Source organism: Alexandromys fortis, unplaced genomic scaffold, assembly GCF_014885135.2.
Source record: "Alexandromys fortis isolate MF-2015 unplaced genomic scaffold, M_Fortis_MF-2015_v1.1 scaffold_237, whole genome shotgun sequence".
Lineage (NCBI taxonomy): Eukaryota > Metazoa > Chordata > Mammalia > Rodentia > Cricetidae > Alexandromys > Alexandromys fortis.
In genome coordinates this window covers 1412182-1432385 of record NW_026068137.1, presented here as the reverse complement: position 1 = coordinate 1432385, position 20204 = coordinate 1412182, and the positions used below count along the sequence as shown (strand labels likewise).

Here is a 20204-nt window from a genome sequence, read left to right as displayed (position 1 = left end):
CTATGTGGCTAACATAGATAAGAATAATGGGTTAATATAAGTTATAAGAGTTAATAAGAAGCCTAAGCTAATAGGTCAATCAGTTTATCATTAATGTAGACTCTCTGTGTGATTTCTTTGGGACTTAAAGACTGTGGGAACTGGGCAGAACAGAAACTCAGACAACAGAAAGTAACCCCCTAGACCACTGTGGTTTAAAGTTAGAATTCAACAACACTAATTGCAGAAAGCCTACAAACTCATGAAAATTGAACAGTGTACAATCAAGCCACCCTTGAGTCAAGAAAAAAAATAAAGAAATTAAAGACTTCCTAGAATTCTATAAAAATAAAGCATCCCAAAACTATGGGTCACTATAAAAGCAGTGTGGCTAAGAGGAAAGTTCATAGCACTAACTGCTTACATAAAAAAAAGTGGAAAATCTTACACTAGTTACTTAATAGCACACCTGAAAGCTCTTGAGCAAAAAGAAGCAGACTTACCCAGGAGGAGTAGACAACAGGAAATAATCAAATTGAAGGCTGAAATCAATAAAAATAAAAAAAAAACAAAGAAAATAATACAAAGAATCAATGAAACAAAGAGCTGTCTCTTTGAGAAAATCAACAAGATAGACAAACCCTTATTCAAACTAATCAAAGGACCTAGAGAGAGTATGCAAATTAAAAGAATCAGAAATGAAAAGGGGGGCAGAACAACAGACACCGAGAAAATCTAGAGAATCATTATGTCATACTACAAAAATCTGTATTTCAGAAAATTGGAAAACTTAAAGGAAATGGACAATTTAAATAGAGCTATAATCTGCAAAGAAATAGAAGCAGTCATCAAAAGTCTCCCAACCAAAAAGGTGTAGGGCTGAATGGTTTCAATGCAGAATCCTACCAGAACTTCAAAGAAGAGCTAATACCTATACTCCTCAAAGTGTTCAACATAATAGAAATAGAATGAACATCTTCAAACTCTTTCTATGAGGCTACAATTACCCTGAAACTAAAACCACATAAAGACTCAAGAAAGAGAATTACAGACCAATTTCACTCATGATCACAGATGCAAAAGTACTCAATAAAATACTGGCAAACCAAATACAACACATCAAAGGAATCATCTTTCATGATCAAGTTGACTTCATCCCAGAGATGCAGGGATGGTTCAACATACAAAAATTTATCAATGTAATCCACCACACAAATAAACTGAAATAAAAAACATATGATAATATCATTAGATGCTGCAAAAGCACTTGACAAAATCCAACACCCTTTCATAATAAAGGTCTTAGAGAGATCAGGGATACAAGGAATATATCTAAACATAGTAAAAGCAAGCTGACAGACAACAACAAATTAAATGGAAAGAAACTCAATAGTCACAAATAACATAAAATATCTTGGAGTAAAACTAACCAAAGAAGTGAAAGACCTGTTGAACAAGAACTTTACATCTTTGAAGAAAGAAAATGAAGAAGATTCCAGAAAATGGAAAGATCTCAAAAGCTCTTGGATAGATATTGTCAACATAATAAAAATGGCAATCCTACCAAAATCATTCTATAGATTCAATACAATCCCCATGAAAATACCAACAATTCTTCAAAGATCTTGAAAGAAAAATGGTCAACTTTATATGGAAAACCAAAAATCCCAGGACAGCCAAAACAATCCTGTACAATAAAGGAGCTTCTGAAGGTATCACCATGATCCCTGACATCAAACTCTATTACAGAACTACAGTAATGAAAACAGCTTGATGCTGGCATAAAAACAGAGAGATTGACCAATGGAATGGAATTGAAGACCCAGAAATTAATCCTGATTTTTGATAAAGAAGCTAAAATTTTACAATGGAGAAAAGAAAGCATCTTCAACAACTGGATGTCAACATATAGAAGAATGACTCTGAGATACCATCTTACACTAGTCAGAATGGCTAAGATAAAAAAACACCAATGATAACTTATACTGGAGAGGATGTGCAATAAGGGGAACACTCTTCCATTGATGGTGGGAATGTAAACTTGTAGAGCCACTCTGGAAATCAGTATGATGGTTTCTCAGAAAATTGGAAATCAACCTGCCTCAGGAACCAGAAATACCACTATTGATCATGTACCCTAAGGAGGCTCAATCATGCTACAAGGACATTTGTTCAAATATGTTCGTAGCAGCATTATTTGTAATAGCCTGAACCTGGAAACAACCTAGATGCCCCTCAACTGAAGAATGGATAAAGAAAATGTGGCATATTTACACAGTGAAGTACTACTCAGCACTAAAAAACAATGACATCTTGGAATTTGCATGCAAATGGATGGAACTATAAAAGCCCATCCTGAGTGAGGTAACCCAGACCCAGAAAGATGAACATGGTACGTACTCACTCATTTGTAAATACTAGCTGTAAAGCAAAGGACAACAAGCTTATAGTTTATGACCCTAGAGAAGCTACGTAGCAAGGTGAACCCTAAGAAAAACATATATAGATCCACCTGGAAAGCAGAAATATCCAAGATTGCCTGACAAAATTGGGAGCATAGGGGTGGGGGCAAAAGGAGGGTGGAAGGAAAAGAAGAAGGGAGGGGTGAGGAGAACTTGAGGGAATAGGATAGTTGAGATGGAGGAAGGACAGAGATAGAGAGCAAGGAAAGAGATATTTTGATTGAGGGAGCCATTATGGGGCTAGCAAGAAACCTGACACTACAGAAATTCCAAGCAATCCATAAGGATAACCCCAGATAAGACCCCAAGCAACAGAGGAGAGAGCACCTGAATTGGCCTTCCCCTGAAGTCAGATTAATGAATATCTTAAATGTAACCATATGGGAACAGAGGCAGAAACCCGCAGTGAAGCACTTGGTTGATCTCCCAAAGTCCAGTTGAAGAGTGGAAGGAGTGAAAATACGACCAAGAAGTCAAGACCATGATGGGGATACCCACTGAAACAGTCTACCTGAGCTAATAGGAGCCCACAAACACCAGCTGGATGGGGAAGGAACCAGCATAGAACCAAACTAGGTCCTCTGAATGTGGGTGAGAGTTGTATGGCTAGGGGCAGACTGCAGGGCCACTGGCAGTGGCACCAGGATTTATCCCTACTGCTTGTTCTGGCTTTTGGGGAACCTATTGTCTTTGGATGGATACCTTGCTCAGCCTAGATATAGTAGGGAGGGCCTTGGATCTTCCCCAAAGCAATGTGCCTTACCCTCTCTGAGGAGTGGATGGGGGAAAGGTGGACGGAATGGAGGAGGGGGGGAGTGGAAACTGGGATTGGTATGTAAAATGAAAAAAGATAGTCTGTTTTCTTTTTAAAAAAGAAAATAAAAAATGAAAATGCTATACAAAAATCCCGCATAATCCAAGTAAAAATATACCTAAACAGAGAATTCTTAATAGAGGAAACTCAAATTGCTGAGAAAAACATCTTTAGGCATCAGGGAGATGCAAATAAAAACTGCTTTGAGATTCCATCTTACACCTGTCAGAATGTCTAAAGTAACACAAATAACAGCTTATCCTAGCAAGGATGTAGAGCAAGGGGAACACTCACTCATTGCTGATGGAAGTACACTGTATGGCAGTTCTTCAGAAAGACGGGAATCTATCTATTGCAAGATAAAGCTATAACCACTCTGCCCAAATGATGCTTGTTCAGTCCTGTTCATTGCTGCTCTATTTACAATAGCCAGAAATTGGTAACTATCTAAATGTCAACCAACAGAAGAATGGATAAAGAAAATGTGGTATATTTATGCAATGGAGTATTAGTCAGCTAGTAAAAATGACATCATGAAATGGGCAGGCAAATGGATGGAACTAGAAAAATGTCATCTTGAGTGAGGTAATCTGGACCAAGAAAGATAATTATATCTATTCACTTTTAAGTGGGCATTAGTTATTAAATAAATGATAAATAAGCTAAAATCTGTAGACTCACAGAGGTTAGGTACAAGAAAGGGACTTGGGGGGATATTTGTTTCTTCCTGGGAGGGGGAAATGAAGAGAGTTTTGTAGATGGAATGAGAGTGAGGAGGATGGGAACAGAAAAATCAGACAGGGAAAGAGAGGAGAGATTGGGTTGAGGGAGGAAATACAGAGACAGCTATGATTGAGGGTCGTTTGAGGGGTGGTATGGAAGCATAGTGGAATGGAAACTTCCTAAGATACATGATCAGGAGGATGGAATTTCACTGGCTATCTCTGGTCTTCAAACAAAGTTTCCAGTATAGTGGCTAGGTTACATCCAATTGAGTTGTTTGCCAAAGGGGTCCCATGGAAATCCCCAAACACCCAGGCTGTTGCCAAAACAACAGGATCATCTCCACAAACTGAGAGCAAGACCCTATTGCTGAAGACAACACACAACTCATTGAACATGGAGAGGTCAACCTGGCGACTATTTAGAACCTTCACCCCAACGTTCTTGTGTCTTTCCTGTGGAAAGGCACTCTGTAAGGCTGTCAAAGGAGAAAAGTAAACACCAACCAAGACACAAATCCCTTGGTCTACAATCTGTCCTGTCTGCAAAATATACCAGGACAATGGCAGCACAAAGCTTGTGAGAGGAACCAACCAATGTTTGATTTGACTTAAGGCCCGCTCCAAGAGAGGGAACCCCTACCTGACACTGAGTGACCAAGAACCAGAGGCTAAATAGCCCAGAGCCTTAGGGTAAAACCAAATAGTACTGGTCTTACAGAAAAAAGTAGCTGCAAAGGACTCCTAATGATATTCTGTTATACTCATAGATCAATTCCTTACTGAACCATCACCAGAGAGCTTTCCTCCTGCAATAGATGGGAACAAATACAGAGACTCACAGTCAGACACAATGCAGAGAGAGAGAGAGACCTTGGAACACTAACTGGGATGTCTCTACCACATCACTCCCATCAGAGCTCAGGGAACCCCACAGAAGAGGAAAGGGAAAGTGTGCATGCGAGAACCAGAAGGGATGGAGGGCACCAGGAGAACAAGGCCTTCTAAATCATCTGAGCAGAGAGAAAATGAGCTCACGGAGGCCGACACAGCAATACAGGGCCTGCATGGGTGTGTACCAGGTTCTCTCTGTCTCTGTCTCTCTGTGTGTGTGTGTGTATGTTTTATAGCTTTCAGTTTAGCATTTTATTGGATTTAGAGTGTGTGAAAATGTAGGTCTCTGGATTCTAGTACCTTCTCTTGGGACTCTTTTTTGTTGATTTGTCTAACTTTGATGTGGTGGTTTTTGTTTTATCTTATTACATTTTGTTATGTTTTGTTGTTATCTCTTAGAGGCCGGTTCTTTTTCCAATGAGAGACAGAAAGGGGGTGGATCCAGATGGGACAGGAGGTGGAGAGGAACTTGGAGGAGCAGGCAGAGGGGAAACTGTAACCAGGATATATCATATGAGAAAAGAATATATTTTCAGTAAATGGGGATCAAAGGAAAATTGCTATCTGGAGATTATACACACACACACACACACACACACACACACACACACACCCTCAGAATACAGAATTGTAGTGAGGTGACTTTTTTGCATGTGTGTATGTATTCATGTGTGTGCATGCACATGCTTATGGAGTTGCCTGTGTAGACAGAGGTTTATGTCAGGTATCTGGTTCCATTCCTCTCCATCTTCCATGTTGAGCAGAGTCTCTTGTTGAACCAATGTCCCACCATTTCAGGTAGTGTGGCAAATTACTCAGTTTGCCAGTCTCCTCTAGATATTCCTTTGTCTCTGCCCCCTTGAGCTTGGGGTTACAGACAAGCTGACATACTTATTTGGCATTTACAAGGACTCAAGGGATTCAATTCCAGTCTTCATCCTGAGTGGCAAGCAACGTACAAGCTGAGCCTTCTCCCTAATCCAGGCAAAAGTGATTTTTAAGATCTTTTTAAGTCTTCCATACTGATTTTCCTTATTTACCTAGACATTGTAATCATTGCAACCCTTTTTCTGTGTGACTAAGATTTGCTGCAGAGGAGGGACTAGCAGTTAACAAAGAACTGCCTGAAATGTCCCCAGAGGGGAAAGGCTTCATCCTTTGCATGTCTGTTGCTTTCCCTACAGCATTCCAGAAGGACTAGTTAGCAACCAGCCATGATGCTCCAAGGAGGCTTGATGACTTGTGTGTCTCGAGAGACAGCGAGTGGCAAACAATTCTATTATTAATACTTCATTGACATGTTGCCCAACTAGCTGGCTCAATTTGCAAAGGTAGGCATTGGAGTAGTTCTTTTAATTAGTAACATGAAGGCAGTCAGCCCTCCACACAGATTTGTTACAGTCAGCTGCTCCTTGCTGGTGCACCATAAAATACAGCTCCCAGAGAGGCCCTATTGCACGCAGACAAAACTAACATAATGTTTACAGAGCCTCACTGTGCTTTCTTTCTTTCCTGGTTGGCTTTCCTATTTCAACAGTTCACTAGGAGGTCTGCGGTGCTCAGGAACACCGGGGTGCTGCTGTGGACACACAGTCCGTCTCTGAATCCATACAGTTAGGGTCAGCTGTTTACAAGGACCCCAGATGGACAGTGCTGAGTGCATCTCACTGCTCTGGAGCCCTTAGGCTGTGGGGGGCCGCACAGAGACACCTGTTAGCAGGTGCTGAAAGAGCCTCCATCCCCAGTGGCTTCCATGTCTCATTCTTCATATCTCTGTAGTTCTTTTATTAGACTTGGATTGATGATGGCCATGCAAACTTGTTGGCAGCAGCAGTGAGCAGAAACATTTCTCAGCGTATTTTTCAGGAGAGTGGTACCTCATTTCCTTCATAGCTCTAGTGACCAGGACTTAGGCACAGGCACCAGGACCAAGATCTTCTCAATGTTCCACATTCTAACAAGAAAGAAGCCCTAGACCTCCAGCTGAAAAGGGAGCATGCTGGGAAATGTCATTCGGTTTGGTTTCTTTTTTTCTGAAAATATAATTTCTTTATTGAATCTTTGGGAATTTCTCATCATATACTCCAATTTTGCTCAGCCCCCCCCCAGTCCCACCATATCTTCCTCTCAAATCTAAAACTCCCAAGAGAAAATAAAAAAATCAAACCAATCCAAAGCAAAACAAGCAAACACACAAAAGCAAAACAAAAAGCAGAAAAAAAGAAATAAAAAGGAAACAGAAAACAAAACTCTTTGCTTATTCCTTCTTTCTTGACTCCAATACTTCTTCATTCATCCTGGTGGCATTGGGAACTGTGGTGTGTCACACAGTACAATAAAGCTGACTGAACAAAACAGTTTGGTTTTCTGGACATCTCCCCAGCCCAAACACACAGGGAAAAGCAGAATGGCCATGGGTCATGGATGAGATTAGCTTTTCTTTTCACTTATACAAACATGCTGCCTTCTCAGCAGGAAGCTGGAATTAGAGTGAATGAGGACTATGGCCGCTTTGCATGGGGTAGGCACACAGAGAACTCAGCATGCCTGAGCAGCCATGGGATAGGCACACAGAACTCAGCATGCCTGAACAGCCATACAGTGATCCAAGGAGTTCACTACATTTCAAAAGCTTGTCTGGGGGAGGGAGGGCACTCAGATCCTGATTAGGGGGCTCTTTGGCAAGAGCTGCTCTCCTGGAGAAAATTAAACTACCTAAGCGGTGGGCTTGTCAAGGAATGTGCCTTTCTGTAACTGGTATGATGTGGACTTTTTCAAGAGTTTTGGACACCTATCTTCTGGAGTCACTGTACCCATGTGATGGTCTGAGGCGCCTCAGGACACCTGCATCACCCACCTCCTCAAGAGGAGTTGTTTTGATTTATAATAACTAGTTCCACATTATTAAGTGATAACTTCCTTTTTAATTTTAAAGTATGATTTAGACTCTGCACGGGCTCATATTTGTAACAACTGTTGTTTAAAGTAGCTTAACTATCAATGCATAGACTTTCCCCAGAGGGATTGATGGTGTTGATTCCTCCCAGGAAAACTCCTGAAAAGTATCACAATTCCATGGGTTACATTAAAACACAGATGGAAAGGAGGCATGAAAGGTGCCTGTAAATGTGTGCCCACCAGACACACGTCTAGGATAAGCACTCCCCGTGCACGCAGACACACAGAAGTCAGCAGGCCTCCCTAGAGCGTCACACCAGCTGCTAGCTCGTGCTTCTGGAATGGCCCTAATTGAAGCTGTCAGCTACCAGGAATTAAGTTATTTCACAATGTGCTTGGAAGACAAACTCAAAGTTTAACTGTTAGGGAGCGACTATAGAACGCTGTACAGCAAATTATGTTCTGCACGCAGATGGGGTGGGAGTTCTTCTGGTAACAGAAACACCCATCAGATTTTGAGTTTGTCATTTCCCCTAGGAATTATTTCTGAGTCTTTAGACTGTATCGAACAGAAAATGTCCCTCACGAAGAGGAGCATGGATCAGCCCTGGAGGGAAATGGACAAGCTGGCCCTGAGTAGGGTTCTGCTGACTATGGCATGTGACTGTCGTTGTATAGGAGGCACAGTTGGCAATCTTGATTAGCAGGCAAAGGTTAGGCTCCCTCAAGTCAACTCTGGTGAGAGACGGATAAGACCATGAGGGGCCAGGCCGTCAGGGCTCACCACATGCTTTCCAGAGGTTGAAAGGCCTGTTTTGATCCTGAGATGCCGTAGCACCCCGAGATCAGTCAGGGCCGCCACTTATGCTTCCTGCTCTCCAGGACAGCTCTCCTTGGTAAAGCATGCTGAGTTACACTGGGGCATTTTTGAGGCTCAAGTCTGGGGAGAGCATGAGGAAGGTAGCTGCTAAAGAAGTCCCTTCATGGTGGTACTCATAGTTATTATCACTGGGATCCAGAGGACGTGTATGATTGGCAGATTGGGGCAATTCTTATCTGCGCTCTGCTCCAGAGGTCAAGTCTTGGGCTTGATATCACAGGGTTGGGATTCACGCTCTGCCCTGTCCTGTCCTCATCTGCTTCCATCCTTTTTGGATGGGTCCGACTACCTCCTCAAGGGCCAAGCTTTGGAGCTCAGGCTGTGCTCTAAAAAGGGCTACATATATCTGCATCCCCCTTCAGGAGAGGAAGTGGCTTTTCCTTCACTTCTATTAGGGTTCCACATTGCCCCTTCTTTCCAAGTTAGTTTAAGGAGAAGGCTCCCGAGGTAGGTAGACATCTCTATTCTCAGGAACTACTCAGGAGGAACTACCATTCTCTAGGTAGGGTAACATGGATTATCAAAGCAGAGAAAGCCATCCAAACAGCAGCAAGCTCTCATGAACATGGATTGTTGTGTGATCTATTTCTGCTGGAAGGGCTGGCCTCCCTTCAACTCTCTGGGGGGCTCCTCTATGTCCCAGGAGGCACTTGCTTAAAAACAAAACTTGTAACATGGTATCTGTTTCATCAAGACTGTATGTTTAGGTCTTGAGGACAGAGGCATGGTTCTGAACTAGATCATTCTTGGGATCCCTCAGCAGCGAACAGCATCCAGCATGTATGAACAGGGTATGTTTAATAATGGCTGCTCAGCAACTTTATCTTCCAGGTCTACTACTGTCTGGATGGATGCTCCCTTCTCTCTACCCTTCATGGTGATCTCTTTGCCTACTGAAGCATAGCAAAGGCTTCTGTATGTGGCTGCATTTTAGGAAGGTTGCTTTCCTTTTTCTAGATTCTCTCTTAGAGACTGCTTTAAAAAGAAAAAATAAACCACCCGTGTTTCTGGGGGTTCTGAGCAGTACGAGGTTGAGGATAGGAAGCAGATATGGTTCTCTGAGTCCTGGGGGTCAAGAATAGTCACCAGTTCCTTAGGGCTTCATGAATAAAGCTGAAGGCTCCTTCTAATAAACCCCAGCAGAGGAAAAGGCTCAAGAATAAGAGGACAGCAAGGAAGGGAGAAAAGAAGAGCCTACCTGCGAGGCAGGACACACCCAGGTCTGAGAAACAATTCCGAAAAGCAACCATTGGCTATTCTTTGTGGAAAGAGGCATACTGGCTTCTTGCATGCAACTGAGGTCTTTGTTTCTGTTTGATACTGGCTGTTTTTCTAAGAGGGGTAAGGCCTCTGTGATCAATTGTGCACCCTCCTTCCCCTAATTACCAGAGGCCAGCAATAAGCTCACATATATCTGAGGTTGCTTGGTTCATGATAAAGCATGAACGGAATTCAGCATGTAAGCAATAATGTTTGTAATACAGTGAACATCATTTATACACAAAGCAGATACACACAAAACCTTCCTCAGTCCCTACTACACATATCACATAATGTACCAAATGAGGAATTTACAGGTAAGATGATGGATTAGAAGCCCCCTCTGATGGTTAGTATTGATCATCAGCCTGTGGGAGACTATATTGATATGAGAAGACCCATATTAACTGTGTGTGAGGCCGTTACTTAGGAGTAAATAGAGTTGAGGAAGCCAGCTAAGCAGCAGACATTCAGGGTTCTCTTTCACGACTGTGGCTATGGTGTGAGCGCTTCAAGATGACACATTTTCTTCCCCCGCAATGATGTATCCCAGAATAGTAAATCAGAATAAACCATTCCCTCCTTCAACTGTATTTGTCTGGGTGCTTTATCATATCAACAGAAGCAGAAAACTAAGATAGCCTCAGTGGGACCCACTGTAAGATACAGGATAGTAAGCAGTAGCGGCTATTCTAACAGGAGCTGAAAAATGAGGCTGGACCATGAAGTTTGGGCCAAGGCTAGGGATAATTTCCCAAGGGACCCTGTGGTTACATGGCAGAACTCTGGGCTGGAAAAAGGACAGGCTGTAGACATGTGACCAGGGCTGAATGCACAACAGAGAGACCCAAGACCAGCGCAGGCTCTGGAGACAGAGGCTAAAGTGTGCCCAAAGCAGAGATTCACTGGAAATCTAAGGGAGCAGTCCAAGAGGGAAACATCCTGCTATTTCCTGGGCAAGTGGTCATCCGGGCACTAAGAAGTCCACTGCTGAACTTGGGGTAGGTGTTCCACAGTTGAGACAGAACCAACGTGATATGAAACTTCACGGTGTCTGCAGAAACCGAGTCTGACAGAGGTGGCTAGCATCCTGGTGAGAGGAGCCTGCCCAGCTGAAGAGTTGAGCAATAGTGTGGGGGGTGTGGTCACATTAATACCTTGGCCATTCTCCAGTCGGGGAAGTAAGACCGTCTCTAACACGTGGAATGAATGAGACCAGGAGAAACTACCTAACATCAGCACATATGAGGGTTGGCAGTGCCCAATCAAGGCCTGACATCTACTGGCAGCTGAGCAGAAATAACCCCAAAGATTTATTAGAATGCCCCCTCAGGGGGTTTCCTGCAGATAGTTAACCCATATTAACTGCATACACTTATTGAATACACATGAAGAAAGCAAGCAAAGTTTTGATGTGAATAAGTGGCTGGCTGGACTAGGTGGGGTGCCCCAGAACATACTGAGCTGGGCTCTTGCTCTGAAGCCAAATGAGGTCAAGAAGAGGGGGGACATTGTGAGGGTTTTGTTTCTGGCATTGGACACACACGTGGAAGAAATCAAGAGCTACACACCACAGGAGCTGATACCTTGTGGCAGATGGCCAGACTCATCTTTCAGTTACAGTTGGGAGGAGAAGTGGAAAGTCCTGGTAACACACTAGAGACAGGCAGGAGATATGGAGAAGTCAAGGATGTTGCCTAAGTACTGGACTTGAGACATTAGGTGAGGATACTTCATCTGTGATTTTAGAAGCTAGGGGTGAGACAGAGCAAGAAAGCTCCCCTCTGCTGTCTGTATCTATAGTGCAGGGCAGCATGAGGGTGGCAAGGCCAAGGAGCTGGAGTATGGGAGAATGCAGCGCAGAGTGGGGTGGATGGACACAGTTCATGGATCTAGAGCCTACTTCACAACAGCTTGTAATCAAGATCAAGTCATGAGGGGCCCATGACTGGCAGAGGGTCTGCACACAGTACCTGTTGTTGCACGCCCCAGTGATAGGCCGGTACTTATTTGCCAGACAGGTATCAGGACATCTCGGCGGCAGCATGAAAGGCAAGCATCCTGACAGGTTGGCGATGGTGCCCAGAAGGTCTGCTGATAGGGCATCTACATAAGATAGACCAGAATGTGTGTGACAACGTCAGTACTGGATAACACCAGTACCAGATAAAGTCCCTTTCTAACAATGTATCAGCCATAGCCTCAACATCTGCACTGGGGCTTCCTGTGTAGTCTCCACCACCATTCTGAGAAAACCTGCCATCTCCTTCCTAGTCATACACACCTTCATTTAACCCCCTCAAACATCTTCCTTGATAGGAGTGTGGGGGTTTTGTCTATTCTTTTGCTTCGTGAAGATTGAGAAAAACAACCTAAGAACCACAAGGATCCAGGAGGACAGGCCAGTATCCACTTCTTAGAGATGTCACGCATCTGACAGGACACATCGCTGGGGCCAACTCATTACATCTGTGCAACAAGACGTTCCCATCTCACAATTATCTAGTGCTTCAGGGGAGCCCTAAAACAGAATATGTATCTTCCTGTAGGAATCTGATTTGGTTTAGCTGGCTAATAGCATTCATTCCTTCCTCTACAAAAGCCTTTGTTCTTTTCTCCTATTGATTCCTTTCTCTTATAAACTTCTCTAGATTAGAGCCTGTGAATGAAGTCTCCTTTGTTTATGTTTACTGTTTTTCTTGCCAATTCTGTCACCTCCCTTATGATATATCTTAAATGTTCTGGAGTGGCAGAGTCTATAGCCAAATAACTTTACAACATTCTTTAGGGTAGAACTCTCCAGTTTCACAGTATGGCCTGCCTTCCCAGGGTGCTCTCACTCAGGCCCTGGCTGAGAGCCTTGTAAAATGAAAGGAGGCTCTCGTCCTTGGGTCAGTCAGGTCACCCCACATCACTTCTACTACTGTCTGAGCTGATGTCATAACTAGATAGGGACCAAAGTTCCTAGGAAGGTCTTTCAACCATGTGGTCTGAAGCAAACCTCTTTTAGGAATGACATTTTGATTGCTATAAAAATCAATTAAACTTGCTGGGCGGTGGTGGCACACGCCTTTAATTCCAGCATTCATGAGGCAGAGGCAGGTAGATCTCTGCGAGTTTGAGGCCAGCCTGATCTACAAAGCAACTTCCAGGACAGGTTCCAAAACTATACAGAAACACTGTCTCTAAAAACAAACAAACAAAACAATCAATTTAACTTAACTGTTCAGTGTAGGATCTGAGTCTGAGAATTGCGGTTAATCCTGGTTTAAAACATAGTCACCTAATCAGGCAAAGCAGCACTAATGCTCAAGCAGCACACAACACTGCATTGGAAATAGATCTCATGGAGTTTGTTAAAAGAAAGCTCATTTTCAAGCGTGTCACCACAGAAATGACGATGCTCTCTAGGTGGTGCCCATGCTGGCTTCAACATCTCAGCTCCACGGAAGTTTTGATCCAATATTTTCTTCCAATGTGCTCCCCTGCAGCCACCACGTGAGCCCAGAGACTGCAGACTCACCTCATTTTTGGGAAAGCCCATGCAGCTGTCACATTCCTTCAGTAACTGACTAAGTCAGAGGCCCTGGCTACAAACTGGGAGCTGCATCTGCAGCCCCCGGCTTGCCATGACAAGACACACCCTGGATGAATGTTTCCTCAAAGAACTCCTATGAGGGAAGGTGTTTACCAAGTTTCACTAGGTGGGAAGATAAGAACATCCCCAATTTATTTTAGACCCTAAAAGGCATTTTTTTTTTAAAAGGATTCAAATACCAGAGAAACTGTATTTCCCAGAATAACACAAATGAGAGGTTGTGCATAGGTTTAAGCAGAGGCAGAGGCACATGGCCGCTTACCTGTGAAGAACTGTGATGGTTCCTGTTTCAAGGTTTGTATTGATGTTTCCATGATCTCTGCTGCTCGGGAAACGGCTCCGCTGGTGGACTCTGGCAGCTTGGAGAGAGAGAGAAGCTGGGCGGGCGAGAGGACCTCTCTTTTCTTGAGGTTTCTAGAGCATATGGAGATGTAAGTTAGTTGGAGCTGTGGAGGCAGTTCAGCTGGCAAGAGTACTCGAGGAACAAGCATATAAGTACTCAAATTTGATTTCCAGAACCTATGGAAAAATCTGAGCATAGTGGTCTGTGAAGTGGTTGAAGATTATCTATTTATGTGAAATACAACCACTATGTATCTAGAGAACCTGATTAGTCTAACCATAAGTATGACAAACAGGAATGACTATTGACCTAAAATTCTTAATACCATTATAGCTTAAAGACTAAAATTTAATATTAAAATATTGAAGAATCTTTAAACAACTGGGCAGCAAGTGAGGACAATGACCTCAAAATGTAAACAATATTATATAAGCATCTTGATCAGAGGTAGAAATGTATAGTGCAATATGAGAAATATATCCTAAAATTGTGTGAATATACAAAATGTCTTAAGCAGAGGTAGAAAAATGCATGCATATCATACAACAAAATAATTTTGCATAGATGTACAAATATTGTAAACAGAAATAGGAACATATTAAACATAACAAATATAATTTGAATTTGTATCAATATACAAGACTCTATACCAATGTAAATTGTCTATAAACAATAGTTCATAAATATTCACTCTATTACCCACTATTATTTTTGGTGTGAGTAAGCTCACACTAATCTAGTATCCCATTCAATTTTCTCTCCTTTTTTAAAAAGGAGATCCCTGAACCTACAAAATTTCCACCCCAACCCCCAACTCTATACCAGTTATCATCAACCCCTAACTGATGTCCCTAACCCTGAGGACAAACTTTGTTGGGAGAGGCCTGAATTGCCTGGGACTTAATTACTAAATTTAATTAATTAAGAGCAACGTGTTCATATATGGATAATTGAGTTGGCCAGAATATCAAGGAACTCAAAGCTTGCAGGCAGTCACGAGCCACTTCAAAGGGCTGTAGAATATGGCATTTAAATATCTTAGGGTTCTGTTGATGCGAGACACAATTGCTCCTGGCAGCACCAATCTATTCCGGAGAGAATATTGGGCGCCAAAGACGCTCCATTTGGAGTTGTTTTCTTCTTGGCAAAACTGGCCTTTGAGCAAAGAACTGCCCATGTTTCTACCACTGACAAAATGCATGCTGTCAGAACTGGACAAACAGGATACAAGAAAAAAGACTGCCAAACCTTACTAAGACAGGGTAAGATGGTTTTGAAAATTTTCCTGCCTCTGAAAATGGTCTGTCAGTTACTCTAGGACTTCTCCAAATTTGGTTGCTCCAACGTGGCAAATGAGACTTTGGGTGATTGCCCAGGTAATCAGTTGTCTCTGTCATTTATTGCACATTTTGGAAATTTTTTGATTGTACTTCCTATTTATTCAAGTAATATTATTTCCCTTCTCGGGTCTTTGATGGGTCTGAAGACTCAATAGTCATGGTTACTTCCCTCTCATGACTTAGCCAAGTCATTTCTAATACAAGACTTAGACTCCTTAGGATAGGATAATTATTGAAACATTTAGCATATATTTCTTGCTTAATATTATTTATGCTGGTTGTAATTCTAATTTTTATACTTGATATCTGTTTTTATTGCATTTAGTTTTTTATTTCGTATTTAGACAAAAGCAGGAGGTGCTGGGGGAATTCCTTCAGCTAATGACCTTTGAGATGCTGGACCAATTTGGGCGTACTCTTGAATACTATAAAAACAGATGTAGAAATGTATTCATTCTCATTCACATTCTCTCTCTCTCTCCATCCTTCCCTCCCTCCCTCCCTCCCTCCCTCTTGGTTGCTGGATTTGGTTTCTGTTCCCCTCTAGTGCAGAGGACTATTGATCTGTGTGTCTACCCCTAAATAAAGAACGCTTCATTATACTCCCTGCTGAGCTAGTGTGGGACTATTTTAGCACACCTGCTCTTATCACAGAACAAGACCAGTGACTTCAGATGACAGTGTCTTTCGTAATCATTTCCACATCTCTGTATATATCCAAAACCAGCATGCTGCAGATCCTAAAATATGCAATACAAATAAGACTTTAAAACCTCAGGGCATAAATATTATGATTATAAGAGTTTTGTAGATGAGGAATTTAACACTTAACTCATGTAAGGTGAGTAGCTTTTGCAAGGTAGATATGTGTGACAATAGCAGTGTTGAGATACATGCATACATATGCACACACATACACACACATACATACATACGCACACATACATACATACGCACACATACATACACACATGCATACATACACACACATACCTCAATACACTGGCAATGAGTAACTGTTTACCAATGTCCATGGTATAAAATATGACATATTACTTATATTTTTTTACATGCTCACATATTTGTAAAAGATCTAATGAAGTCCTGAGTCTTGAGAAGACAGGTTATTTAATTTGCAATCTAGGACATGAATTGATCAAAGCTCCAAGGGAATAGACAGAGGTCAGGAGGCCTCAGTTCAGACGTGGAGGCCATTGCCACTCACCACTAGCTTTACCTTCCTGAGATGCTAATGGTAGACAGAAGCAAAGCCCCTAAAGACAGAGACATTTCCCTAAGGACATTGTTAAGAGGGAAAATGGTATGTTTTAATGTTTGTATTTTGAGTACCCTTCTGATGTTTGCCTTTGTAAACAGACAAATATTTTGGGTGTAGGGTTATCTGTCTTTCTATTTAGTGGTTGATGAACTTTCCCTTACTGCTCCAGCTGCTTTGAGGAAAGAAAAAAAAAGCCTGCTAGTCTAACAGCTGACTATGGCTATGCCAGAACCAACCACTGAATACACCATGGGCATCTTTACCAAAGACCCCAGCCGTCAGCCCCAGGCCTTTTGCTGTCATGATCCTTGATGAACCATTTCTGCCTCCTTAGAGGAGCTCTCTGGGGTTCTAGCAGAACTGGTGAGACTGGGGCTGGGACAAGACCACAACGGGTCCAAAACAGAAACCTTGATGGCTGTGATCAGTGCTAGGAGGCAGGATGGAGGGAGAGAGGGAGAGGTTGAGCATCCAGCTACCTGACTGCCGAGGATGCAGCTGATCAGGTTGAGAGCAGCTAGGGCAGGAAGAATGAAGCAGAAGGAAAGATGATGAGGGAGTGGAGGGTGGAGACAAAGGGAGGACAGAAATATAAAAAGCCAGAGAAGAGAATGTGCAGACCATGGTTGATGGAGTATTTTCAGAGAGCTGTCCGTTCCTTACAGTCAAGGCTCTTAGACCCTCGTTCCAAGAGCTATGATACTAGTTGCTGCCAAGGGCTAAATTTCGAAAACCCCAGGCCTGGTAAGTCCTGTTACACTTGTAAGGCTAAGGGCCCTTATACCGGAGACTTGCAGGGACTGGCGCTGCAGGGTGCCACTTGCTGATGCCTCTTCATGCCTACTGCTGTTGCTCACTGCTGCCACACAGAGAAAGGAAAGCCACTGGAGAGGAGCATTGGAAGAGCTTCTCCTTGCCTGTCCAGGATTCCCATCTGGGCAGAGCAAAAGAACTCCCGGCTGGCTGGTTGGTGATGCCATACCCTGCCCTGTTCCAAGGTGGATAGCCACTGGAACAGTCTTCCCTGGTATCTTGACCCCTACACTGGGCATTCTAGTCCTTACAGCTTGCTGACAATAGTGGCCATTACCAAGGACCAGTGCCTATATATTCTCCTGGCTTGTCCCCTTAGCTATCACATGGTCCTTCAAAAGAACTGGTCCTCCCTGGTAGATGACCTCTCTCCCATAATCAGCCTGCTTTGTGCTCAGATCTTAGGGACTAGATGAAGTGTTTGTATCAATTGCCTAGTCAGCTGTCCATCTGCTGCAGCCCCAGGGAGGGGCGGAAGAGGCAGCTTCGCTTGTTAGCCCTCCAATCACAGTGCAGGTCTCCAGCCATTGTACAGGGCTCACTAACACGACAGCGGCAGAGGCTGAGAGGGTGTTAAATGATGGGTGTGTGTGCTCATATTTGCAGGAGTATATTGATTTTACACTTGCATTGTGGGAACTCTGTGTTTAGCTGGCTCAGGGTTCCTTATGTAAAACACAGAGGAAAAGCTGTGTGTCAGATGTGTGTTTTCTTCAGTCCCCCAGGTGTTGGAGAAGTGGAGACCACTGCCCAGCAGCACTGTCCTCATCAAGCCACCCTGTACTCTTTGTTTCTCAATCTGCTGCCAGGCAGAACCTGGAGCATTTTGGTGTCAGCAGACTAAGATGAAGTCACAGGTCTGAGCGTTGATAATCTAGCAGAGTCCATCTAGGAGCCTGTGGGCAACTGTGAACCAGAACTCACTCTGAGCACTGAAAGGGAACCCATTTGTTGACCCAGGAGTGGGCCTTGTGGGTAAGGATGCGATCCTGGCATTTTGTACTGTCTAGAACTTTCTGTTTCACCAGACCCACTGTATCTCAGAAGAGAAAAAAGAGGGAAAGTAATCTTATCCATGTTCTGGGTGAGAGTGAAGATGGGAGGTAGGAAGGGTAAGGGGGAGAGGGAGAAGAAGGGAATGGAAAAAGAGAGAGAGGGAGAGAGAGGACCACCTGGTAAATATACAGGTATAGATTTTTGTTCTACAGATGTGCAAGTCTGAGCCAGGAAAGTTCATCTGCTTGGTCTGATGAGGACTCTTGGTCCAAGAGAGTGGAGGAGTTGGTGGCTTTGCTCCTACATTCAGAAAGGGCTGCTGAGCATGCCTGGTACCCCCCCCCCCCCATACAGGGATCCTTGAAGCTACTTCCTACAGCATTATCTGACCTAGGTGGCTCAGCCAAGACTGGCAGCAGGCCCTTCACACCCTTACCAGCTTTTGGACCTGGCTCTACTCCCTGCTGCAGAAGCATAGGCTGCCAATCACAGCTGAAGCCGCCATACAGCCATACAACTTCATGCTCCTTCTGTCTCAAACGGTGCAGTCATGGGGCCCCCCTATGGCATCAGCTGCTGTTCCTGCACCAAGGTCTGCACCATGAAACCCTTTCAGGTTTATGAACTCTCTCCCACGTCTCCCACCTCCAGTGGGAGCTCTCTGGCTCTAAGATTCCCAGGCGCATCCTGCACTACGGAAAACCTCTTTGTCTTCCCTCACGATTTCTATCAGTTCATCTGCCAGTGTCCCCCCTTTTTTTCACCTTCTTCTTTTTTAATAGTCAAGTAACAATTTGACTGTAGCCAATGTAAAATAATGAAACCACTTCCTACCTGGAATAATAGAAATTTGAAGTAAAATCAGAGTATGTCAGGTAATAATCTGGCCTTAAGAAACGTAACTTTCTACCAACTTCCAATAAAACTCTAAGCTTGTGAAGACAAAACCTAGCATATTTTTTGATGCTTTCTGAATGTCTAAAGAGACACCATACTATTCGCACTGGTGTCTGCCACATATTTAAAAGCGTGATGTCAGGGCCCAGAGAGACAGCTCAGAGTTCAGGGCACTGACTTCTTTTCTAGAGGGCCCACAGTAGATTTCCATCACCCACATTGTGGTTCACAATGGTCTATAAATCCAGTTCCAGTAGACCCGATGTCCACATCTGGCCACGGCAGGCACATGGTGTGCACATGGAACTTAGATATGCATGTGAGTAAAACATGTACAGATGTACAGTAAGATTATAAAATATTGTTTAAAAAATTAAAAATGAGTATATGATGTCAGGAAAAAATGACGGGCAGCTTTGGTTCTATGCTTGAGGTAGTACAATGGTGACATCCTAGTGGCTAGCTACCAAGCCTGAGGCCTACAGCACCCTTTCCTCCTTATTATGCCGTAATGTTATTTCTGACCAGAAGCCAGCCTTTGTCATCATGGCACCTTGATCTACAAGTAGACCACAGGCTTTTGATCCGTGTTTCTCTGAGCGAAGCGTTGGAGACTGAGCATTGTTTAATCATTGTTGCCCACAACGTTGGAAACATGAATCCTCTCCACTGAGCTCTAGTGCCTCATTTGCAAGGGGGTAATGGGGAACACTGTCCCTTACCTTTTGATGGTGTTGTAGACTGCATTGTCCACCATGAGCTGGCTTGCTTCCACGACACTGATAACACGGGATTTCATCTTCTTCCCTAGGATACAAACCATGGCACCGCTAAGACACCCACAGTGCAGCAACTCTCCCAGGTTTGATGTCCTCCCTCAAGTGCAGACGGACACAGTGACGGTGCCACAGTCTCTAGAGATGAATGGATTATTGGGCTGTTCTTGGGCATTAACATTTACATCAAAATGAAACAAATTGTGAAAAGGTAAACTAAGTAACTGAGCATTTCAGACACTGTATCAGTGGG

The 20204-nt window shown here is 43.3% G+C and overlaps 1 protein-coding gene across 1 annotated transcript in view; it reads right to left on the bottom strand.

Moving 5' to 3' along the window:
• The window catches only part of Tpo (thyroid peroxidase), a 60002-nt gene extending 40004 nt beyond the window's left edge, over nucleotides 1-19998 (bottom strand). The window contains exons 1-3 of the mRNA XM_050126519.1: nucleotides 19898-19998; nucleotides 13770-13921; nucleotides 11883-12015 (exon numbers count right to left, since the gene is read on the bottom strand). Coding sequence (XP_049982476.1) covers nucleotides 11883-12015; nucleotides 13770-13921; nucleotides 19898-19998 — 386 coding nt within the window. The remainder of the gene's footprint in view (nucleotides 1-11882; nucleotides 12016-13769; nucleotides 13922-19897) is intronic.
• Between the last annotated feature and the right edge of the window lie 206 nt (nucleotides 19999-20204).